This window comes from Mesoplodon mirus (genome assembly GCF_964341445.2).
Source record: "Mesoplodon mirus genome assembly, chromosome: 4".
NCBI classification, from domain to species: Eukaryota; Metazoa; Chordata; class Mammalia; order Artiodactyla; family Ziphiidae; genus Mesoplodon; species Mesoplodon mirus.
In genome coordinates, this window is record NC_138979.1 from 53148564 (window position 1) to 53174161 (window position 25598).

The 25598-nt window shown below is 48.1% G+C and overlaps 1 protein-coding gene across 3 annotated transcripts in view; it reads left to right on the forward strand.

Moving 5' to 3' along the window:
• The window catches only part of TLN2 (talin 2), a 451691-nt gene that overhangs the window by 373892 nt on the left and 52201 nt on the right, over positions 1-25598 (forward strand). The window contains exons 43-46 of one of the 3 annotated variants that reach the window (XM_082618383.1): positions 7841-7987; positions 11978-12079; positions 14502-14621; positions 22098-22244. In XM_082618383.1, coding sequence (XP_082474509.1) covers positions 7841-7987; positions 11978-12079; positions 14502-14621; positions 22098-22244 — 516 coding nt within the window. The remainder of the gene's footprint in view (positions 1-7840; positions 7988-11977; positions 12080-14501; positions 14622-22097; positions 22245-25598) is intronic. The other 2 variants (XM_082618385.1, XM_082618384.1) reach the window with 2 other exon arrangements.

Here is a 25598-nt window from a genome sequence, read left to right on the forward strand (position 1 = left end):
CGAGGTGCATGTGGGGTCATGTGGAAACGCAGGCCAACTCAGCCCGGAGCGAGGCCTGGGAGGGGTCGAGGAAGGAGGCAGGGAAGAGGGAGCAGCATCTGCAAAGCACAGAGAGGGTTATAAAAGGATTGCGATCTCTTTAGAAAATAGCACTCTAGTCTGGTGTGTACGGAACGTGCCGAGTGTGGGGACGGTGGGACGGGAGGGAAGACGGGGCTGTACCGTGACAGGCCTCCTCCTGCACGCGAAGGAGCTGGGGCTTTCTAGTGAGCAGTGGAAACTGGCGCAGCCCATCCGTAGTCTAGAAACGCCATTCTGGAAGCAGCGTGAATAATGTCTTGGACTTGCATTCTCTGTGTTCAGTTTTTCATTCATGTATCTGGCAACTCGTAAGAGATTAATTCTGGGGATGCTAACAATTTTGAGAGCCAGCCTTGGCCCTCAAGTTGTTCTGAGGTTTCTGGCAAAAAAATGGTTCTGGTTGCTGAAGTGGTGGGCAGAGCAAGAACAAGAACACCCTTTGGCTGTCAGAGGTTAGTGACGGGTACCCCAGAGTCAGACCCCCCCCCCTTTGCTCCCTCCCTAAACTGGAGCAGCTGGGACTCGCCTTCCAGACCCAGTTCTAGGTTATCTTTTCTCCAGGGCTGTTTACTGCCACATCTCTACGCCTAACCTGAGGGGGTTTCATTCTCAGCAGAAGAACTCAAATTAGTAGGTTTCTGGATGTTTAAGAGATTAGCACATCTGCTTGGACTGCAAGTTCAGAGCTCCTCGTGGAATTCTGTTGTATGCCAAGGAACCTCATGGTTGGGAGCATTTGTAGTTGGCACTGTAAGCTTTATAGTGACATCCTTTGCTTGGAAGTGTGGGCTGGAGAACAGTGTGGAGTAGTTCTCAGTGAAAGACCTGAAGCACCAGGTGATGAACTAAGACACGGGATGAGTGACAGCGATGCAGGAGTTTACATGGATCCTGTCACTGGTAGCAGGTACCTGTGCTGTCTGCAGACTCTGACAGGCTTGTCACAGGGTGCCTGGGACACTACAAGTTGGCTTGAAGGCCCTTTCCTAAGAGGCCTAGTGCAGAGACTTAATCCCCTTGGGTGCTGTTCTTTGGGCAGATGTTTACTAGGTGTTACTTGCTACGTGTTAGGTGATGTATAAAACGTATGTGTTAGATATCGTAGTCCTTGTTTGCATGTGGTCTAAATGTGGTTAAATGGTTTTCAGTGTCTTTTATTTGATGAGAAATAGGATAAGCTTTGGGGGGCCAACATATCTGGATTTCAAATCCCAGCTCTGCCTTTTGCTGGCAAATAACTTCAGTTGTTTCCTCATCTAAACAACAAGGTTGGTAATGAATACCTCCGGAGTAGTTGTAGAGATTATATGAGATAATGTGCCTGACATAGTGGGTGTTCCAAAAAAAAAAAATTAGAAAATAACAGTCCCAGAGCCTGGTGTTAATTCATCACATGAGTACAAGACATTTGCTCTGTGACCTCACCCTCATCCCACTGAGCCCCCTTCTACACTCACTCTGTACCTCCAGAGCTTCCCCCCCGACTCACCTCTCCCCCACTCACCCCTCCCCCACTCAGTTCCCTCCTCCATCCTCCTTGAAGGGGCCCCTCCAGCGTCTGCCTGTAACACTCCAGCAAATATGCCACCCTGTCCATTGTTGGGCAGTTCTAATTATCAGCTGGTTTTTCCCCTCTACTAAAGTCGAGACCTGCCCCCTGTAGCCTTCTCCCATTTTCCAAACTCCTGTGATGTCAATGCCTGCTTTACTGGGCTTTGTAGTTGAAGCACTATAATAAAGAAATAAGGCTCCCTTGGAAGTAGACTTCAGACACGTTTCCAGAAAAGAACAGAGTCTGATTTCTCTCCTTTGCTGCCCTGTGAGGAGCAGTAACAAGGATCCCCTCCAGATTTCTAAAATAATGACCTCATTGTTGAGCCTGCTGACTCCACTTGCCACATTGCTCTTGGTTGGTTAAGTCTGCCTTAATTGAGAGCCTACTGTGTCTTTTGGGGTCTGAAGCTAGTGTGCTCAGGCAGCCCATGTGTGGGATTTGGCCTCAGTGGTGTGTTCCAGATGAGGTTTGCCATTGGAGTTAGAGGACACGGCTCTGGGTAAGGCTTGGAGGAGGCCTCACAGCCTCTGAGCTGACCCTTTAAGGATCTGTAAAAACTTAAACATGTCGAGTGAAGGAGAAGCAGGCCTTCTAAAGAATTCCTCACCACGAGCAGATGGGAAGGTGATTCACTTCTGGGACAGCCAAGAGCAAGGATGTGTTTTTGTAGGTTTTGATGCTCTGGTGTGGAGAAGGTGTCCTTTACGTTTTCCAAGGAGTTCCAGAGAACTGTTTTGTGATTTACTTCTGCCACCCCCAGAACTGGCTTCTGATACCTTCCTAAGGCTGCATGGGAGAGCAGATACTTGGCAAGCCGCTCTCACTTCTCCCCGCAGATGTGTACTTTGTTTCATAGGAATGTACAGAGTTGCTAACATTTTTGTGCCACCAATAGTTACCTCATTCTAAGTGAGATTTACAGAAATGCACACCTTACATTTTACCTTTTTTTTTTTTTTTTTTTTTACATTTTACCTTTTTTATAAATGAGAGCATATTTGTGTGAGATGCTCTCTCTGGAGGGTTTTGTACAGGAGATGTCACTTTTCAGGCTTCCATCAAAATAAAGCAATCTGCACATTTAGTGTTTTACCTTCTCTGTGCCATGAAATCAGCCATTAACCTAAATTACCAGTTCACTCCATCACATCCCTCAGAGAGAGAGCTTTGCATCCTGATACGGTTGCCTCAGGATAACCATCGTGATCACATATTTCACATCTCATCAGATGTTGTATTTGGAGGACTTTTCTTGATTCCTGTGGCTTTTTAATTCTGCCAGCTGAGCCAGTTCCCATGGCTCACATAGCTTCTTGGAATTCTTCTCTTTTATTTAATCACTCAAAAGAGTTATCATTTACCATCTCTCACTGGCTTCCTTACCTTCTCATCTACCAAAGTAAAGCTGAATTTCTTGGGCCTTTTAGAAGGGTCCTCTCCCCCTGAGGTAGGTCAGGGCAGCCACAGCCATTGCATGGGTGGACCTGGCGCCTGGGCAATGGGGTTCTGACACTACCTGGCATTAGGTCAGATTCCCCAGGTAAGACCACAGGCCCCTGCTAGACTGCCCTCGATTCAGACACCAGCCATAAACTCCAGGCTTCGTAGACCACGCTCATTCTGACCAAGTGGCTACATTCAGAGGTTCTCACTGCCCCTTAGGTTCTGTAATTTGCTAGAATAACTCAGCTCAGGAAATTGCTCTACTTACAATTACACTTTTATTATAAAAGGTACAACCAGCCAAAAGAAGAGACCCAGAGGGTGAGGCCTGGGAGGGTTCCAAACTTGGAATTTCCATGTCCTCAGGATGTGTCACCCTCCCAGCTTACTGCACCCCTGGTGCATCACCCACCAGGGGTGCTCACTCCAGCTTCCTGTCCAGAGCTTTTATTGGGATTTCATTATGTAGGCTTGATTGACTGAGTTCAGTCATATGGCCAACGATTCCATCTCCAGCCCCCTCATCTCCCCAGAGGTCGGTGGTCAGGATGATATTATGTTGCTCAAAGCCCCAACCCTCTAATCACATGGTTGGTCTTTCCAACACGGCCAGCCCCCAACCTGAATCTACCTACTGGTCCCCATGAGACCTTGTTAGCATAAACTACTGTGTGGTCCGAGGGGCCCACCACGAGTAACAGACACTCGTGTGATCACTTGGGAAATGCCAAGGAGTTAAAGGCTCCCAGGAACCTGGGACAAAGATTGACCAAATGCCTTACTTTTCAACAGTGGGTGAGGTTCCAGGGCCAGGGCTCATCTGGTAGCAAGCTACCAGGAGTTGGAAGACACATCCAAGCTAGGCCCTGGAGGGGCTCCAAGGAGCAAACTTGGGAACTGTGAACTGGCGACAAGTTCATGGGCAAGTGTGGAGCCTCCAATGGCTGACATTGGAGGTGTCAGGATGCCTGAGCCTCTGAGAGAGCTGGGGCCAGGCTGATGCTGAGATGCTAAGTGAGGGGGCACCCAGCCAACATTAGGAGTAGTACCTGGCCCTGAGGCCCCTTGCTTTTGCCACATGGTACCTGGTTGCTTTACCTCATTTAAAAGTACCCTATTTGGGGCAAACAGGCTGAAAGCTCCTCCTTGTAGATGGCACATTCCCTGCATTAAGGTTTATTTGTTCAGTAGTCCTGGTAAATCTGACGTGACCTGTCTATAGCCTCATTTTCCTTTTGACCAGTGGCGTAGGCTCAGCAGATGGCCAGCTGGTCAGCGGCAATTGTCCTCCACCAGGCCTATTAGCTCTAGGTGCTTAAGTTCCCATTTTCAGATTGCAGCTGTCAGAGGGGTCCCTGCAGGGGATATCACCCAATTCCCACCTTCCAGGGGGCTATGAGGATTTTAAGAGATGTACACAAGAGCGGTCAGCGCAGTGCCTGGTATAGAAGGGTCCTCAGAAATGTTAGCAGCTGTCCTTGTATGGCTGCTGTTCTGTGGTTTGATGTTTATTGTTATTCCTGGTTCCCTGTCTGTCACCTAGGATGAAACATTGTAAAGTACTCAAATACCCAGCCCAAGATATAAGAACCTAGACGTTGACACTGGTATGAAAGTCCCACACTGGGCCCTCGGGTTGGTTTTCATGCTAGCCCTTGGCATCTTGCCAGCACTCACAGGCATGCTGTCCAGTTTTCCTGGTCCAGTCAGAGGAGCTAGAGCATGTCATCCCAGCCCCAGTGAGCCCAGCCGATGGCTCGGGGACAGGGGGAGGGCCGTCTGACTCCCCCACGCCACTTCTCTGCCCTCAGCTCTGCCACCCATGCTCTCTAGGAGCCTAAAAGCAGATGGCTCCATTTATTTCTAAGTAAGCCTCTCCAGAGGAGAGGTTTGCACCAATGACCCGTGAAGGTTATCCTTGTAAAAATATCTCCGAAAATAAAAAGTGAGTCTCACTCGGTACCTTAAACCCACCTTCCCAAGGGAAGCAGAGTTAAATTGCTTGCAGGGAGCATGCAGCCTGGTTGGAGAGACAAGGCTGGGGTTGGCTGAGAGAGAATGGAAGGGGGCATGAGCTGTGGGCCAGGCACTGTACCAGTCCCCTTGACATACGGCATTTCACTCATCTTCGCAATGCACGTTCCTTCTCGCCTCTGGACCTCGGTACAGACTGTGCCCTCTGCCTGGAAATCTCTTCCTTTTCCCCCCTCCTCACCCTGCTAGAGTCTGGCTTCTTCCTCCAGGGCCTAGAAACCTCTGAGAAGTCTTCTCTGATGCCAAGGCTGGGTTAGAAGCCCTTTTTAGGTGCTGTCCCACTTAGCTGTTGCTACAAACAAGCCATCCTAAAACTTAGTGACTTCAAACACCACCATTTTTGTATTCTCTTGGCGGATGTGCAGATCCACTGAACCCAGTGAGGCAGTCCTCATTCAGGGTCCCTCCTGCCATTGTAGCCAGATGGCAGCTGAGGTTTGAACAACCTGAGGCTCAGGCACTCCCAGGTCTGGTGCCTGAGTGGAAATCACCCAGACTTTTGGGGGCCAGAACACCCCTTTCTACTTCTGTGTGGTCTCTCCATGCAGGCTGCCTGGCACACAGCATCAAGATAGCCAGCCTTCTCACACAGAGGCTTAGGACTTCAAAGGCACATGTCCTAAGAGAGAGCCAGACAGAAGCTGTATCATTTTGCATTACCTAACCTCAGAAATCAGGCAGCCTCCCTTGCCCCCCATTCTTTTCTTTGAGACCGTTGCCTTCTGATGACTCTCTGATTCCAGAGTTGCTTCTCAGGGCTGTAAGAGTCCAGAGGAAAATTGATGAGGATGCAGTCATCCATGGAGGGCTTCTGCTAGGAGTGGTATTGAGGCTGGCCCTTGAAGAGAGGGGAGGATGGAGGGGGCAAACAGAACCAGTCTCTGCAGGCAGAGTGTGAGAGGGAGGAACTGTGAGGGGCCAGCCAGGGGGCAGCCAGAGCTCTGTACCGGGTCGGGGGGCGGTGGGGGGGGATTGTCTAGAGAGGAAGGCGCCTCCCCACCCCATGGAGGGCCTAAGAAATAGAGAAGGCGGACACCAGCCTGATGATGAAGAGTGAAAGGGATCTTTGTTCCTCAGGGTTGTCACTGTTACCTTCTAAAGTAACTTTAGTAGTAATGGTCAATAGTTAGCATTTGCGTCCTGGCACAGTTGCCTCAAGAATAACCATCCAGGGGCTTCCCTGGTGGCGCAGTGGTTGAGAGTCCGCCTGCCGATGCAGGGGACACGGGTTCGTGCCCCGATCCCGGAAGATCCCACATGCCGCGGAGCGGCTGGGCCCGCGAGCCATGGCCGCAGAGCCTGTGTGTCCGGAGCCTGTGCTCCGCAACGGGAGAGGCCACAGCAGTGAGAGGCCCGCGTACAGAAAAAAAAAAAAAGAATAACCATCCATAATTACTATATTTCACATCTCGTCAGTTGTTGGTTTGGAAGGACTCTTCTTGATTCCCGTGGCTTTTCAATTCAAAAGGCTGAGCCAGTTCCTATGGCTCACGTAGCCTCTTCTTGGAATTCTTCTCTTTTATTTAATCATTCAAAAGAGTTATCATTTACCATCTCTCACTGGCTTCCTTACCTTCTTATCTACCAAAGTAAAGGTGCAATTCCTTGGGCCTTATAGAGGGGTCATCTTCCTCTGAGGAGCATCAGGGCAGCCATAGCCACTGCACGGGGCATCCGGTACGGGATGCAATGCACTTCTGACACAAAATGCCCCGCATTATTTCAGATTTCCCAGGTAAGGACACGGTCCCCTACTAGACTGCTCTTATTATAAACGATAAGATGCCTACAACCATCTTATCTCATCAGAATTCCACTGCATAGCATTGTTATAATTATTCCCATTTTGCTTAGGAACCCACGCCCAGGACCACTTAGCTACTTAGCAGGGGAGACAGAATACGACCCCAGCTTTTTCTGACCCCAGGACCTTCACTCTGCTCCTTCATCTTGCTACCACTCAAGGTGTTTTTTAGGGAGCCTGGCACCACCATTCTTTCATCCTTTCATTCACTCACTTGCCAGGGCCTGCTCTGGGCTCCATACATGTTGTTAAAGCATCTCCGAGGATCGTCTAGGGGAACTCATGAGCACTCAGGCTTTGCCTGCAGAGTGTCTGTCCCTGGAGAACTTTAATCATTCGTCCCTCCAAACTCATGTAAATGTAATTTGTGACATGGTTCCAAAACCCATGTAGCCTTCTGCAGATTTCTGCCTCCTGTATGTATCTCTATTTCCATAATCCAGTTGTATTTATAGAAAGGGAATTATAGTGTATTGGGCAACTTTGAAGAGAAGCGCATTTGTTGTGAACACGTGTTTTTCTTTATATAGTTTTTTTTCTATTAAATCCGTCAACTTGTATATTAGGGAATCTGTGGCATTCTCTTTGTACCACCCTGAACGTAGTAACGTAAAATTAGTCACATCATAAGACGCTGGTTGAAATTGCAGGGGTTTTTTTCCTTTTGTTTGCAAAAAGAGATCTTTTTCTTTTTGTCTTTCTGATTTTTATTTATTTTGCAAACAAATGTACAAACATAATAAAGGAAAGGAAAAAACAGAGAATACATTTGTTGTGCTCCATAATGGGGATGTAGTTTTATATTCTGCTTTTTAAGGTTATCTGTAAAAGAAGTGAAGTGATTCTTAAGAGATTGAGCACCGTTGTCTTCTGCTCATGGAAACATCTTACAGTTATCTTCTCCACCCTGTCCCCCACCTCAGGCACAGCACACCCACGATGCCATCACGGAGGCCGCCCAGCTCATGAAGGAGGCCGTGGACGACATCATGGTGACGCTGAATGAAGCTGCCAGTGAAGTGGGGTTGGTGGGAGGCATGGTCGACGCCATCGCAGAAGCCATGAGCAAGGTGGGCCTGGGCCCCCAGATGCTCTCCTGCACTCCTTGGCCCCATTTCCTCCAAGGTTTCCCTCTAACTTGGTCCCAGGGGCTTTTCTCTAAGGAGCTGTCAGAGGAGCCTTCTAATCCAGGCTGACACCAGCAAGCCTCCTCTTTTCTTGAGGTGTCTGATTAATGTACAGATGTTTATCATATGTCCAACATAGTCTTCATTCTTTATTATTCATTCATTACTTTTGTAAGCCAGTCGCACCCTTCCTTCCGTATTTACACGGGGGAAAAAGAGATGGAGAAGGCATCCTTGGTCCCCTCACTTATAAAATGGAAGTAATTATTTACCACCCCTGTATACCTTGTAGAGTTGTCGTGGGGAGCAAACTCCAAAATAAAATAACGACGTGATTCCCAAGTGCTGGTCTTCAGAATGGCTCCTTTGGAATTCATGGGAGCATTTTAGAATGCACATTCCTGGGCCCTGCCCCCATGCTGATCACTTGGAATCTCTATGGCGTGAAGCCTAGTAATTTAAAAATCTCCCCATGGTTCTGGTATCTAGCCAGATGCAGGGACCACTGAAATGGCTAAGTGTAAAAGCCCTCAGAGACCAGTTGTAGACAACAGACATAGATGACAGGGGTATCATTTCTCCTCCAGTGACCCACCAGTTGAGTTGGGTCGGTAGGGAAGCATGACTGGACAGTATCTCCTGCCCTTTTGAAGGATCCCCAAGGAATCCTTCACTAATCATGTCAGTTTGATGCTGATTAGAATTAACAACTACTCGTCAGTGTCTAATTGCCATCCTCTGATAGCATAGCTAAAAACTGTAGACTTCGTCTGTGTTTGGAAATGTCCATTGTCAGATTGTGAATACACTAATGTGGTTTTTCAGGATAGTAAGTGGTCTTTAATTGCTAATTTAGAGAAGATTGGTTGGTTCGTATCTCCAGGAAGAGATGATAGCCTGAAAGTATAATTAGGATAATTCCCATTAAACATTATGCAAACATTATCAGACTGATAATGTCCCAAGCTAGGCTGGGATGCCGGGGATCCCTTAGAGACCCCAGGCTTGCCTTGTCAAAGCACTCCAGTAATTTCTGCTGTGGGCTTCTCATGCTTCAAATTTGAACAGTTTGGCAGAACACGAGTAAATTGCCCTCTTCCTCAAGGCCCTTGGATAAGTCTCAGTGGGTTTGTTTGGTTTTCAGGACATCGGAACACCAGAGCTTTGAAATTAAGCCATGTATCTATCAAGGATATTAAATAATGGAGCTCAAGGTTTCTCAGTACAAATGAGAACTTCAAATGATAATCTTTTTCTTCTTAGGAGGTATTTTTCACAATCACTCTAATGATAGGGAAGAGTCCCATAAATCCCTGGAAGATGGAAGTCTTTTTTTGATAGCCTTTTAGCCTTGCATATTGCGATGAATCTTTAATAAGGAGAGTGGCTCTTGTACTGTCTGATTTCGGGGGTGTAACGTCTGCTCTCTCAGCCCAGGACATGCCTGATTTTTTTGGAAGGGCTGGGAAATAGGTCTGGTGTTACCTGATAGCAATTATTAGGAACCGCTGACACCATGAGCCCCAGAGGCTGGGAGCAAAGGGGTTTTTCCCCTCAGTTCTGCAAAGTAGATAATTGGGGTTTCACTGATACCCCCTAAACTCCTATCTACCCTGACCTGACACCCTGGGTACTGCACGATGCCTCTTCCCCATCGTCTCCTTTCTAAGCCCACCCCGGCCTGCCCATCACTGGAGACTTTGTATTAAGTGATATCTCAGGTCCTTTGAGCCCCTAAGCAGCAACACATTGTAACCATGTCATTTTCTATCTGAGTTTTGGTTATTTGGTTAAAACACTGATATACTCTTAGAATCATTGTCTAAAGTTCCAAAAGGCAGTGACTGGCAGAAAAACTTCAAGTGTACCCAAAGCTGATTCTAAGTTCGGTGCAATTCTTGCCACTTTTGGAGCTTCTGCTCTGGAGTGTCTCCTTGAAATTCTCTCTCTGTATCTAAGCACCAGAAGGTTTGGGAATTCACAGGTTACCATGAACTAATCAGCCTTCTGGATAACCTTGGGCAAATCACTCAAGTTTTCTAAATCTTTTTTTCCCCCGTTCACTGAGGTTAATCTCAATCTTCGGGATTTTATGACCAAGTCCCTTTTCTTTGTTTGCTTTTGTGTGTGTGTGTTGGGGCTGGGGGGGGGGTTGTTTTTCCTTTTTGGCCAAGGAAGGTAATTAAAGAAAGAAAACAAAAACCCTGATATCTACATCAGTAGTATTTCATAAAATAAAGGACATGTTAACACCAAAAAAAAAAAAGTAGGAAGGCTATAAACTCAGAATAAAGGAAAGTTCTTTCAACTAAGTAAATTTGAAATCCTAAACAAAAGTCACTACTTTGTTCTTACTTCTCTCATTGTCTTCACACTGGAAGGTTCATCGTGGTGACCAGTGGCCACTGTGTTCTAAGCTGCCCTCTAGTCCAACATCCTGGCATGTTTGCAGTTACACCACATCTCATACGAAGGCTCCCACCACATGGCCCGACCCTTACAAGATGCCCAGTTAATTTATACTGAGTGTATGAGTCCACAGCTCAGTCCTCATTTGACCAGCGGGCCCCCAAAGTGTGATAGAGATACTTGGCAGTGTCTAACTCCCTGATAAAGAAACATTAAAAAAATCTACCCTGTAGGTTGTATTGTTGGTTTGGTAGAGATTACATCCTGGCCTGTGCAACCACGTTATATACTAGGCTACAGTGATACATTCATTCAACTCGCATATGTAGCTTGGATCTACTCACGACAGGTAGCTCTCATTGACCACTCCACCTAATCTTTTCCTAATTGCCCTCTGGTCCCTAATGTCTTCCCAGACTACAGACTATCTGGCAGAGAGCTGCCAGATAGAGCATTGCCTACTGCAGACCCCGCCATTTTCTTCATGATTGCAAGGTTCCTCATCAAACAGATCCAGCCTGATTCCCACCCCTTCAACAGCCCCCTCGTGTTCACTGCACTCACTCTTCCTGTAGTCATTTCTGTTCACCTTGTCTCCTCACCTAGAATATTGTTCAGCAACCAGTGGTGACAGTCACAACGATGGTGGTGGTGAGGATGGGTGGCCTTTTTCTTCATCATTATCATCTTTATCACCATCATGATCTTCATTATCATGGTTCTCCTCTCCTCTCCCTTCATGTAGACGAGGTATCGTCTCAGTTGATCTTTACTACAACCTTCTGATGCTTGGACGTTTCCAGCGAAGGTCCTAAGAACCAGTTTGAGCCTCAAGCTGGGTATTTACTCACAAGTCCTGGAACCAGGTCTCAAATTCAACTCTTCTGAGCCAATAAATCCCCAGCCCTTCAAGGGACTGTCCCACTTCCCCACCTATTCCGCTCCACACTGATCTCACCCTTCTCTCAGTTCCTGTGGTACTAGAGTCAGATGAACAAGTCATTCCTGATGTTTCCAATTCCTTCTCTTCCCCAGCTTAGGTCAGAAGTGAGTGTTCCAGGGTAGAGACATCCATGGGCTGTACCATTCTTAGGGAAGCCCTTCATGATGGAGGTTCTGCGGCCTCCCCCAGCTCTTGTCTGCCATTCTGACCTCCCTGCACGTTCTGGCTCACACCCACCTCCATGTGCTTGAGCTCTATTCCCTCTCCTTGGGACTCCTTCCCCACCTTTTGTGTGTGGCACACTGCTTACCTGGTAAGACTTGGCTGAAACATCATTCCTCTGGACAGCTCTGCCACTCCCTTCAGACACACTGGGGGTCCTCTCCTTGCCTGTGTGCCCCCAGTACCTTATGTGTGCCTCTAATGAGGTCCTTATCACAGAAGTTGGGGGGTTCTGTTGACTCTGGACCCAAGAAACTCTGAAGGCCTCTCCATTTTCCCAAGTTCCTGATTCTAAAAAATAAAGCCCACACTTGAACAGGCCTCTGATGACCTTTGGGTTCTTTTCCTCTCCCCTGTAGCTGGATGAAGGCACTCCTCCAGAACCAAAGGGGACGTTTGTCGACTATCAGACGACAGTGGTTAAATACTCCAAAGCCATTGCGGTAACAGCTCAGGAAATGGTAAGAAGAAAATGGGCTCACCCTGCACCCCACTGTTGGTTGCCCTTTTATCCACCACACCACTGAGTCTTCAAATCTGGGTCTGTGCTGGAGAGAGATTAGTCCTCTGTGTTGCTAGTTCCTCCTGGGCCTCAGCTTTGTCCTGATCTGTGGTCTTTCTGGCTGCCTGTGGTCTAGAAGCCCCAGGCCGCTGGACTTCTCATCTCACGAAAAAGCTCCAAAAGGGAATTAAAAATGACTGAGAGTTGGGCATGAGGACAGGGGAGCAAAGGAAAGAGAGAAAATTAGAATCAAGGAGGAAATGAGAAGGAAATTGCAAGTTATAGAGAAAGAAAAAAAATCCTATTTATCTCACAGAGGACTTGAACTGTTTTTATGGATTAAAGTTACAGTACAAGAGAAGACATTTGGGGACAGAACCAAGACTGTCTAATGGAATCAAGTTATAATACTTGGACAGTGCTGAACAGTACGATAGTGCCAGTCTTTCAGGCAAAATGAAACAGTAGTTATATAAAAAAAATTTTCTCCTGACAACAGAAGGCATGTAGCTTTTGGAGGTGACTTTTTTTTTTTTTTGCTAAAATGTAATGCAATCAGAATTATATTATATGGATGTTTAGCTATAAATGGCATTGAGAGACAGTGAATGCTATCTTGATAGGTTAAAAAGTTGTACAGAAAAAGAAAAATGTTGTCCACAAAGAGTTAATATGCGTACCTAGTAAGAAAGTTCTTAACCTCTGAAAGCTCAGATGTCACAGGATAAAATTGAAAGATGCCCCTTTGACGCTACCACCTAAGCCTGAGTTGGAGGGACTGCCCCATCAGGCCAGGCACCTCTCTGGATGGTTTTGTCATGTAGCCATGTGTCCACTAGAGGTTGAGCTTGGACCACAAAGGCTTCCCTGGCGGCGGCTGCTGCTCATTCTTAGAAACTCTGCGGTTGTGCCAGACTCCCTGTTGTTGAGAAGGACTTGGGCTGGGGAGGGAGGAAGGAACAGTGTCCACCTCAGCGACTGGAAGAAGGCTGGACTCAGCCTCGGGCTGGCCCCGCTCAGGAGAGCTCAGGGGCGTCCCAGCTAGCCCGGCAGCCCGACGGTACTGATTTCTCCAAGCAGGGAGCACAGTACAGCAGGGTTGAAAATGTCTCCAGTGGCCTCAGGGGTTTCTGGAATATCTCCTGGGCCAGGTTCTCAGCCGGCCTGTCTTGACCCTGGGTGTCCATGCACTTGAGGAGCCCAGCCTGGGGCTGCGTTGCCGCTCCTGGACTGGCTGGCCAGGGCCCGGAGTGGGTGAGTGTTCCCCCCACCGCACTGGGCGGCCCCCAGGGTTGTTGTGCTCCTCGTGGCAAGGTCGCATGCAGCAGCTGTTAGCACAGCCTTGTTCTCTCGGGGTGAGGCATGCATTCCTTGGGAACCCACACCTCGGCCCGAAAGCCTGTGACATTTCCTGGTAAACATGCCTTAGACGGGCCCGCATTCCCGCCCTCAATGGATATGAGTCATTTAACAGGTTTTTTTTTTTTAAGTCCTTTAAAATCAAGGACTTTAGATGCCACAAAGAGAGAGGGAAGTATCGTCATCCAGAGCAAGAGAACAGGTGGGGAAGAGGGAAGCCTTGGACCCAAGAGGGACATGGATACCTTTCTGGGTGGTGGGTTACAACTGCCCTTGTGAGTTCTAAGAGGCATTTTTGTCAGAGGAGGAAAAACTAGACGTGAGGGTATTAGCTAGTTTGGGTAAGTGGAGGTAAGGTTTTCTATCACATAGGAGGAAAACACAGAATATCTTGAGAGTAAAAAGGCAGAACTTGACCATTTAGGCTACAGTATTCTCTTCACTGAATCTGTGGCTGAAACGTTGTCATTCTTTGGCACAATGTTATTACAGAGCTGAATTCTGTGAGTTTCTTCCACCAAAACGTTAGGCTTACCCACCTCTTCAGTCACGATTTCCTGATGATCCTGTCCTTGTGCCCTCCCTCGGCGGTGTGGGACCTGCTCCTGAGTCCCCAGAGCCCCGATCAGCCCGGGAGCAATGTGTGACCAGGGCTGCACCCTGCACGGGGCTGGGCCCCCTTGTGGTTTCTCTGGGGGGGCTCCCCGGTAACCCCACGGGGCAGGGCTGGTGGAGGCTGCTGCTCTCACCTCCCAGAGAGTGGACCCTGAGGCCCGGCCTCCACGCTGCACGGCCTGAACCTGAGCATGTTGCCTTGACCTGGCCGGGAGCCGCTGGCCTGTCATGTGGGCTGCAGCATGGGCTTCGCTTGAACTGCCCTCACCGACGTCCAGCCCCACACGCAAGCCACAAGCTTAAAAGTGAATGAGACCCTTTGACTCCCAGTGGTATTAACACATGGTTCTCATGCTTTTCTCTGTGTGTCCCTGTGTGTTTGTGTCTTGCTTGTTTTCTTTTTCCAGATGACTAAGTCGGTTACTAACCCGGAGGAATTGGGAGGACTGGCTTCACAAATGACCAGTGACTATGGGCACCTGGCTCTCCAGGGCCAGATGGCAGCAGCCACGGCGGAACCAGAGGAGGTCTGCCACCTTAAGTCCCTGTTTTTTAAGAAGCAAACCCACACTGGTGCCTGCTCCCGGGGAGACTCTTCTCTGTAGCTTAGCTCCACTCTGGGAAGACCCCAGCCCAATAGCCAGAGACAGGCGTAGTTCCCTCTCCTCTTGCTGCCAACCCCCCAGGTTCACACCCAGCAGCCCCATCCCGTGCTCCAGGCTCTCTGTCCTTCCTGAGGCCGCCTGGCACGATCTGGGGCCATCTGGGGAGGTGGGCTTTCAGGACTCTGCTGACAGTGTTCTGCCGGCTCTCCCGTCCCCCAGCCCCATCGCCTGATGCCAAGGGTGCAACATACACTGCCATCCTCCTCTTCCTTCCTACTCCTGCTTCGCAGTCCCCCTCGATTATTTGTATGTTTTCCAAAGGCTGACAGAAGTCTTAGAAGAGCCAAGTATGGGATTCGGCTGCCCCTCCCTTGAGAAAGGGCTGTGTAGCCAGCCTGCTTTCATGAAACAAAGTCTTTTCCAAATATCGTTGGCAGCCTCTTAAGAACGGGCCCAGATCCCTGCCCCCATCCCCCCTGTGGACTCCTTGTCCTTACCTACCTGCCTTCCCTAAACTCACTTTCCTTAATGGCCAACACAGACTCACCTCAGAATGCCTGCCCCCGTAGGAGTCTTAAAATGGCAGAAGTTTGACTCCAGAGGCCACTTACTACGAGGTCCCATATCTAATACCTCTGAGAAATCGAGTGGTCCATTGGCAAAAGCGGGCAGGGTGGATAGAGCGCTGGGGTGCCTGACTACACCTGTGTCCGTGTTAACACATGGAAGGGGCCCGGGCCTGAGCTACTTGCGTGGCTCCCTAGAGAAAGAAAGCCCAGCCTGCAGTGAAGAGCAATGGAGTGGATGGCAGGGACCCTGGGGAAACAAGGCAACTACATCCGTGAAGGTCGGCAAGCTGTTTATGGAGGGCGAACCCTGTTCATGACATGTTGAAACGAACCAGGCTGTCGAGGCAGAAGGTTGGAGCCGGTCTTCCCTTCTCCTTGCGGTGATGGACAGTGTCCCCAAGTTATTCAGTGCTGTTTCTCCTGGGGGTCAGGTCTAAGCATGTCTTCACCAAGACTCCCAGCAGCACTACAGAAATGAAGACCCAGAACAAAATCACTTTCTAACGTATGTCATAACAATGCATGTAAATGGGAGTACCATATGTATGGACTGGCATACATATATATCCAGCATGGGATGACTTCAGTTTCTAACAGTGCCTGCATTTTGAGATTTTAGGAGGATTGAGTATTTAGACTGCAGCATGAATAATTCTATTTGCCATGAGTCTGTCATTACCAGGAAAGAAAAATTATCAGAGACCCGCATACGATTCTGTGGATTTCTTTACACAGGCCCATCTTTTTTTTTTTTTTAAAGACTCCCTCTTTTAGTAAGATCATCTGGACTCATAATTCGTTTGGTTAACATGTAATTTTGAATTTCAGAAACAAGCGTAAGGGAACTTCTGTTACAGTAAGGGAAAGTTTGATTGGACAAAAGGAAGAAGTGTTGGCTTTTCGAGAGGATTGAAAACTAAAAGAGACTGTGATTGTGGGGGGGGGGGTTTGGATCTCTGTCTCTAGAAATCTTTAAAGATGGAATTTACATGCCCCTTCCTTGGTTAGTTTCACCGCTGGCCTGCCTGCCTGCCCTCCTTACTGAGTGAAGACCTAGTGATCTGTGGAGCCCTTTCCACATCTGAGTTCTTATGAGCTACCCCACCCCCTGGGTGAAACAAGCAATTTTCTAATTGCAACCCAGACCACTGAAGCAAGATACAAAAGAAAGCCAAAGCAGCCGGGAAAGAAAATGCATTGCTAAAAGCACAATAGCAAGTTACTTTAGGTACTGGCCCTGCCCTTGTAGCAGCTGTGTTTCCGTTAAGGTTTCCCCTTTTCATGGTTACATCTTGAGATGTGTTTTACATTCCAGACACACAAGCAGTGTGACCTGGAGTGAAAAGGAGCAGAAAGAATATAAAATTACCAGTGGCTTGCAAAGGAAAATTCTTTGTGTGCATTTGCCAGACAGATATTTGGGGGAAAACTGAGAAGGTTAGGAGATCCCTGAAGCAATGTAGTTTTTTTTCCCCAAGCCTGTGGAATTATTTGTATACCCAAGAGGGCCCTACATCACAGCATGTGAAAATATTTATATCCAGGGCAAGTAAAAAGCCGCCCCCTTCACTGCGGTCCTGCAGTCCGCTGTGCCAAGTCAGCATTTTGGTCTTCTCCAGAATGTGACAATGACAGGAAAAGTCCTAGCTCTGCCCTCTGCACATCGAGCTGGAGCTTTATCTGCTCGTTTTTCCATGGAAAATTCAAACTTTTGCTAACATCCCTGTGATAACTTCTTTCCCCAGGAAAGTTAAAACCCTCCAACGGCTTTGCAATTTATGACAAGTTTCCTCTTTAAAAAAAAGAAGAAAAAAAGAAGGAAAAAAAATGTAGATACCACGAGCCACAGGCTTCTAAATGTAAATGCCGAGGAAAAGATTTAGTGACGACTGTGCCGTCTCTGAGGACACGTTGCCATAACCGTTTATAATACTGCGTCTTAAAAGCTGGCAGGAACATTTGTTAGGAGTCTGCGGTGAGAAGCACAGGCTTCTCCCCGCAGATGAGATGGCTGCCTGCTCTAGACTTTTAGCTAAAACTTTCCACTCCAAGGCACACTTTCTGTAGGTGGGAGAGCGATGCCCTGCTTCTACTCTACACACTGGTTTTTCCTGCCATATTTTCTAAGGAGAAACTGTGGTTTGTCAGATAACATCCATTCTTGCCTTTCCAACTTCCATAAGCTCTCCCAGGCAAATTAGACTTGACCTGGTTTCAGATGTAATTGATCTTAAAGCCTGAGAATAATCTGTACGTTTTGTTTAGTTTTAGGAAGTACAGATGATGGATCAGTGTTTCTTAGACCCCCTCCAATTGAAATGAGAGCCAGAACTTCATGAAGGCCAGGCTTCTAATTTCCCTCAAGGCACAAAACCAGGAGACAATCTTCTCCATTTTACTTTTATTTGGGCAGGAATTGGGAATTGAGGGTTTTTCTTGAGGTTCAAGTCTTGGTTTACTCAAGTTGCCAACTTCAAACTCCAAGTTTTATGTCTTGGAGCAACATTCCTTTATAATAAATAGTGGTGGGAAGTTGGATCATTCAGGGGGTGGGGTGTTGGGGGCTGGTCATGTTTGCTGAGAAGTTTAGTGTTGCTTTGAGAAGCTTAGCATTTTTAAAGCCCTTATCTAAAACAGCTTTAGAAATGCATTCCCTTCTAGGATGTTCCTCCAGCAGTACAAAATGTTCTATGAAATTGCAGTAACGTAGAGTATGTTGATTCTGGGGTCCTTCACTTAAGTGCCCTAGCTAACCCGTGTGCCCATGGAGAAGGGTAGGAATACACGAGCTGTTCATCCAGTCGATACGGCGCAGATACTATGCTGGGCGCTGGCCCATATGCCCCACAACTGCAAGTGTGTGAGGCGAGAGTCATTCATCCTTCCCCATTTCACAGATAAGCAAACCAAGGAGACTCAGGGAGCTCTGTGAAATTGCCCAGGACCACACAGCTGCAACAGTTAGTGTTGAAGCCCCTTTTAAATAACTTTTTGGAATAAGTGAACATTTCAAGTAAGTAAATAAAAAGGTAACAGGTCGATATGTAGAAAAGTCAGGATTCGAACCCAGGTTTGTTGGGCATCACAATCCTTGCTTCTTTTCACAATAGTGAGCATTCATGTGTCACTTTCTACTTGCTGAGACTCTGCACCTGTACCTTCCATTTGGTCGTCCGCAGCCCTGGGAAGTGGGCAGGCAGGGCAGGTTCTGTGTAGCAGGTGAGGAAACCAAGTCCCCATGAGGCTAGTGTGCTCACCCAGAGTCTGGTGGCCAGGAGAGGGCAGAGCTAGAAGCAAGGTCTGTGGTTCTTTCTGCTGCCCAGGTGGGTGATGGGTTGAGAGCAGGGGTGGGGCTGGCATCCTGCGATCCCTTCCTGTTACATTCAGCCCTCTGAGCCTGTGAAAATAAGCGAGTGAAGCCTATTTCAAAACTAGTCCTTGGCTTCCCTGGTGGCACAGTGGTTGAGAGTCCGCCTGCCGATGCAGGGGACACGGGTTCGTGCCCCGGTCCAAGAAGATCCCACATGCTGCAGAGCGGCTAGGCCCGTGAGCCACGGCCGCTGAGCCTGCGCGTCTGGAGCCTGTGCTCCACAATGGGAGAGGCCACAACAGTGAGAGGCCTGTGTACCGCAAAAAAAAAACAAAAAAACTAGTCCTTCATAATACTGTATCTCTCCTGCATGCATCCATACAGGATCATGTGGCCACATCTGCCGGAGGTTTGAGTAGCCAAGCCTCAGGGGGTTCTACTGGCATGTAAAAGGTAATTGTGTGACCTGGCACAGACTGAGACTCCAGGACCAAGCCCTGGGTTGACCAAGAACTCCAAAGCTTTTGCAAGTGCTGCATTTGTTTGCTTTCATCCCTTTGCTTTCTGGTGCTGGTCTTCCTCGGGCTTCCTAACTGGAATTTCATCCCTGATGACCACCGTGCCAGCTCCACGGTTGCATTTACAGGATCCCTTGCTACATGCATGATGTCATCTCCAAGAAGGAGGCTGAGCGTCAGGATGCTGGGCTGTGTTTTTATAGCGTAGCCTTTTGAGGGGGCTGAGGGAGCATGAGAGTGCGGTGGGGTTGTCTTCCCACTGTTTATCACATCTGTCCATAGGTTTCAGGTTTGCGACAGCTCAGGAGTGGGGTGCCTTCTCCCTCCCACCCCTGGTGTGATTGGGGAGTGATTTAGGTGGCCTGTGGTTGTCCTAGTGCCCTGTTCTGCAAAGAGAAAGCTCAGGCTCGGCTCCGTGCAGGGGGCAGGAGGGGTGCACGGAGAAGGCTCTTCCAGAACCTGGCACAGGTCCGTTCTTTTCTGGCACAGTGGTTTCATACCCCCGGCCCAGCGAGGTGCTCTGGAAGTTCTGCGTCTGTTCAACTCAAGTTTCCCTTTTTAAACATAATGTAATTATTTATATAAAAACTGTTAGGAAAAGCAGCATGGGCTCTTGAACGTATTCTAGGCCAAAATGGTAACCCACTGGGGGCCACCCGTACCTTACCCTAGGCTGGTGGGTGGTTCTGTGCAGGCCTCAGGCTGGTGGAGCATCTGCCCTGCCTCCTGTGGTCAAGGAACTGTGAGAACACTCTTCCCTTTTGCTTTATGCAAGGAACAGGATTCTCCACCCTGTGCAGCCAAGGCAAAATGCAGAAATGAGCTGGTGGCCGAGGCTGTAACTGGCCTTCATAACCCTGTCTTTGGATCACTGAGCCTCATTGTTGACTTTTTGGGTCAAGGATATAAATTTTAACTCATAAAGGAAGAGTATAGTAATAACAAATTACTTCCATTTTATATGTTGAGGTTCCATAAGCGATTTTATTGGGGGGTGGGAAAGGGTTCTGCTGCTAAGTGGAGAAAAATCAAATCAGAAAAACACTGATCTGATTGGGATTGACATATATACACTAGTATGTATAAAATAGATAACTAATAAGAACCTGCTGTATTAAAAAAATGAAATTCAAAAAAAAAGAAAAAAGAAGCACTGATCTAATGGATAGAGCACCATGCTTAGGATGAAAGATTTGAATTCTCCTCTGGCTTTGCCAGGGACTGGCTGTGTGATCTTGGGCTAATCACATCACTTCTCTGGGCCTCAGTCTCTTCATCTGTAAAATGGGGAGGCTGAACTCATAAGGTCTCTTTTATTTGAAAGTATGTGAATGTTTCTTCCTCCATTTCCCCCTTACTTGACTTCCCCATTGGCATCTTATCCTTTAGAGACCTGTGCTCATCCTTGACAGCAGAGCTCTTGCCTTTGTATTAGCTCTGACCCTTGAGTACTTAGGGTTACACTGTATGGGTCTGAAAAGCCTTGAGAGCCTGGTTGAGTTTAAAACTTCACTGGGGCATCCCCCTGCTTCAGCTTGACCTTGTGTTTAAACCAGTAAACATGCCCAGCAAAGAGATATACTTAAATGGCCTTGCCACTGCGTGGGCTGAATTCAAGCCTCTCCAGTTCTCAGTGGCGGTCTTGATGCTGCACTAGTCCAGATCTGTTTTCAGCTCTGTCGGGTTGCATGATCCTGGCATGACGCCTGTGTCGTATTCCATGTGGAGATGGTCAGCAAGAAGCCCTGCCTGATTGCAAAGCTTTTGTAGTACCTGCTCATGTACGAATAGAAGACACCCCAAAGAGCAGAAGCTCAGCTTTCTGGGTCAGGAGAACGTTTTACCAAATGGACTTAAACATCTTTCGGGCCTTAAAGGGTTAAGGGAATAACCTTTTTCCCTGAAAGCAGTGTGTGTTTCAATAATAGAGCATTTGCAGCCCTCTCACACCTGGAATCGCCTTCCCTTAAACTGACTCTTGGGATGAGGTTGGAAGATAGCATCCAGGTGGCCCAAATTCCCAGGTGTGTGAATTCCTAGGTTTCATTCACAAAACCTGGGCTCTTTTAGTAACTCTTCTTGAGAGATGCTGGAAGGATCAGCACACAGCTTCTAGCTACTGTGGATTCTTAAAAATAATGCTTAGCTTAGAGGTGTTTTGTTCCGTGTTTAGTTGCTTACCTGGGCTGTATTGATCAGACCAAAATGAAAACTGATGTGAAACAAAGCCAGAAGAATGCAAGCTTTGGGCGGTGGAGGTGGAATTGACTACACCACAGAGATAGCTGGCACCTTATCCATAGTGGAACTTATTTGGCTTCTTTTAGGCAAAGTACCTTTTATAATCACACAACCCAGGGGTCATTAAAAGAATGCATGCCTGCTAAGCCGGCAGCTCTAAACATGTAACTTTTTAAGGAAACCTCAACCTGGCTTGCTAGAAAGGGAACCTGGGCCCAGCATGGTTACTCTCACTCTATGGTACAGCTGAGGAAGGGAGCATTCTGGTTGGTAAACCTGGCAATTTTGCAAGAATCTGAACACTTTAAAATATGCTTTATACTAAAGCTATATATTCTGAACTTCTAATTACCCTCTAGGGCTTTTGTGAGAAATCAATGAAATTAAATGCATTACCTGCCTCAAAGAGGCTCTGACACATGGTAGGGGCTCAATAAACACTGGTTGAATGAATAATCCCACAGGGTTCATCTAATTAACATTCTTACCTAGTGGCTCAGGATATAGGTAGAGAAATGCACCAGAAAAAGTAACAAATGTTATTAAGCTTGCTTACTGGGGGCTGCGGGTATTTTACAGTCTCTAAAACAGGAAGCAAAATCAACCAAATTCCATAGTTCACCAAACACAGACTCCTAATAGCAGTGGAATTTTCCCAGCCAGGCTCCCCTAGGATGTAAGAGAAATTTTCCACGTAGGGAAGACCTCGATGGCAGGGCCATCATGCTTCCCCCTCCCCACCCCGGGCCTGCCTCCACAGATCGGCTTCCAGATTCGCACTCGGGTGCAGGACCTGGGCCATGGCTGCATCTTCCTGGTGCAGAAGGCGGGGGCCCTCCAGGTGTGCCCCACGGACAGCTACACCAAAAGGGAGCTGATCGAATGTGCCCGCGCGGTCACAGAGAAGGTAAGGAGCGGCCCTCAGGGCAGGCGGGACCCGCCGAGACCAGGGACAGACCAGGAAACTAAGCCAAAAACCAGCCAGCTGGGTCAGGCCTGATTGTCTTCCCTCCCACCCAGGGTCTCCCCAGGGCCGGGGCACATCAGGCAGCTGGGGGTGATCTGTGGTCCTGAGAAACTGAGAACGTGAGAGGGACAGTCCCACAGAGGTCAGGGCCCTGGCGGTCAACTTGGTAGGCTCTCCTGTGGACAGACTGGCCAGGTGGTGTCCCAAGTCACAGTCAGTGCCGGGAGCCGCTCCCTGCAGCCCCTTTGCACACTTTTGCCGCCAGGCTCCCTTCTCAGAGAGGCTCCCAGGTACTGGGGGTAAGTAAGAAGGACCCACAGCTCCTCTTTTGTGACCTCTTTATTTCCAGATGAGACAGTGCAGTGAGGAGGGTTAGCACCCGCGAAGTCACATGGCACCATGGTGGGACAGCAGGAACTGGCAGGAAGTTTTCTGACTCTGTCAGCAGCTGTTTGTAGAGAGAATCACATAGCGTAGTGCATGGGACTCTAGGGTCTCAGCTAAGCTACTTCACCCTGCCAAGCCTCAACTTCCCCATCAGTAAAGGGAGGATAAAGAAATAGAACACTTGGCCTACGGGGTGTGTAGAGTACATGTAGCGATACAGGTCATAGAGCCTGGCACAGTGCCAGGCGCACTGTTCAATGTTTAGTAAATTCTAGGCACTGTTCCCTGTCTCTGTCCTCCAACACTCCCTTCTCCCTGGAAGTTTTCCATGGTTCACAGCACCCCGTTCTGAACATCCCTTCGTTCCCAGTAGTTCCTTGACTCTCCCGCAGTTTGCTGATGGTTTTGCTTGGCTTATTTCTCAGAGTCATTTTTCAGGGCAGCTGCTGTGCAGGCCTCTTGAGGTGCCGGTGGCAGCATCCGTGCTTTGCTGGTGTTTCCCTCTCCTTCCCTTGGGTCGCAGGACAGAGAGCTCTGCACCATTGAGAAGCTTGGCAGCAGGACTTGAGGGGTGGGAGGGGGACCGTCCCCTGGAAACTGCCTGGACAGAGGCTGCTCTGTATGAGGCCCCGCGCCCCAGCCGGACATCAGTCTCCCGCAGCCCACAGGACTGTCCAGGCCTCCCTGGCCTCCCCAGGATGAGGAAATAAATCTCTCAGCTCGAGGAAGGCCCTCTCCCTCCTTTGAAAGCCCTTCCTTGTTGTTGAAGTGACTCATGCCAAGTTCCCCTGTAGGAAGCCTTGGAACAGGAGCACGAGGGAGGAAGGGAGGGGGTCCAAGCTGCGTGGTGCTAGTGAGCGTGGCCAAGCAACCTGGTCTTCCTGAGCTGGCCTCCGTCTTACTGCTCCTCCAGCAGAGGATCCCTGACCCAGGACACCAGGAGAGGGGTCAGAGGCAGGGGGTCGGCTCAGGCAGAGCATCTAGCCTTTTGGGCAGTTTCCTGCTACATGCCTCTGCCCTGCTCATCTCCTGCCCTCCCATCTGCACCTGCCATCTTTCTTACCTGTCTAGGTGTGTCTGTGTGATTGTCTCCAGCCAGGAGGGCAGACCCAAAAGGGCAAGAGAGGGGGTGGGTGAGGAAGAAAGGAGGGGGCTTCTGTGGCAGGAACGTGGGGGGAAGCCTGGGAGATGGGATCCAGTTGTGAAGGGAGCTCAGCTCCTCTCCACAGCAGGGGAACAGCTGTCCCCAGGGGTGTGGTGGGTCCAGCTTGCCTTGTAGGAAGGTGTCTTTAGGGACGTGAGGGTGCACTGGAGGGGTGACAGGTGCCAGCAGAGGGTTTCTGGCGTGGAAGGCACTGGAGTGAACACCTTAGCCAACCTGCTGGTGGCAGGTGATGGTGCGAGGGAGTGGTAGGTGGAGATTTTACATGAGGGGGTCCTCTCTGGGGTCCACTATGAAGAACTTCTAGACAAGAGGCAGCCGAGGGAAGGAGTGACAAGTGTTAGCAGAGGGCTGTTCTACAGAAAACCTGATCAGAGGGGACAGAAACAGCCACACCTTTTACGGGAGCCCGATCCTTATCCCTCTTTGTGATTTCAGAAACATCAAGTAGAGTAGCATCTACCCTCTAGTAAACCCTTATTACCTGCCTAGTAATTTACATGCATTTTTCCACCACTTACTCCTCCCATCAACCCTGATTGGCAAGAAGTAATAGCCCCCTTTTCCAAATGAGGAAACTGAGGCTTGGAGAAGTGAAACAGCCTGCCCAAGTCGTGTAGCCAGCAAATGGCAGTGCTCTGGTTCAGGCAGGCTGTTGACTCCAAACTGCTGGTAACCCCTGAGCCGCATTTACTCCCCAAGAGAAAATTCACTGTTCTGTTTTGTTTTACCTTTTTTTCCCCAGTTTTATTGAAGTATAATTGACATATAGCACTGTTTAAGTTTAGGTTGCACAGCATCATGCTTTCTTATGTATGTCATGAAATGATTACAATAAGTTTAGTTAACATCCCTCATCTCATATCAATACAAAAAGTATACACGTCTATATATTTTTTCATTGTGATAAGAACTCTTAGGATTTTAACAACTTTCATAAAGATCACAAAGCAGTGTTAACTATAGTCATCATGTTGTGCATTGCATCCCTAGGACTTTCTTAAAATTGGAAGTTCGTGCCTTTTGACCACCTTACTTCAATCTCACCACCACCACCCCACCCTACCCCACCCCCCTGCCATAACCACAAATCTGACCTCTTTTTCTATGAGTTTGATTGTTTTTTTGTTTGTTTTCATTTTTATTCAATTTATTTAGACTAAAACGAAAACAGTTCACCCATTTCTCCTACCCCTCATCCCCTGCCTCTGGCAAGCACCAGTCTGTTCTCTCTATCTATGAGCTTGGTGTTTGTTTTTGTTTTAAGATTCCACATAAAAGAGAGGTCATGCAGTATTTGTCTTTCTCTGACTTATTTCAGTTAGCATAATGCCTTTGATGTCCATTCATGTTGTGGAAAATGGCAAGATTTCATTCTTATTTATGGCTGAATAATATTCCATTGTGTATATGTACCACATTTTCTTTATCCATTCATCTATTGATGGACACTTGGGTTTTTTTCCTTGTCTTGGCTATTGTACATAGTGCTACAGTGAACATAGGGGCACATATATCTTTTTGAGTTAGTGTTTTCATTTTCTTTGAATAAATACCCAAAAGTAAAATTGTGGGATCACATGGTAGTTCTATGTTTAATGTTTTGAGGAACCTCCTTACTGTTTTTCATATAGGGCTGCACCAATTTTTATTCCCACCAAAGGTGCGTAAGGGTTCACTTTTCTCTACATCTTTGCCAACACTTGTTGCTTCATTTTGATAATTAACATTCTGACAGATGTAAG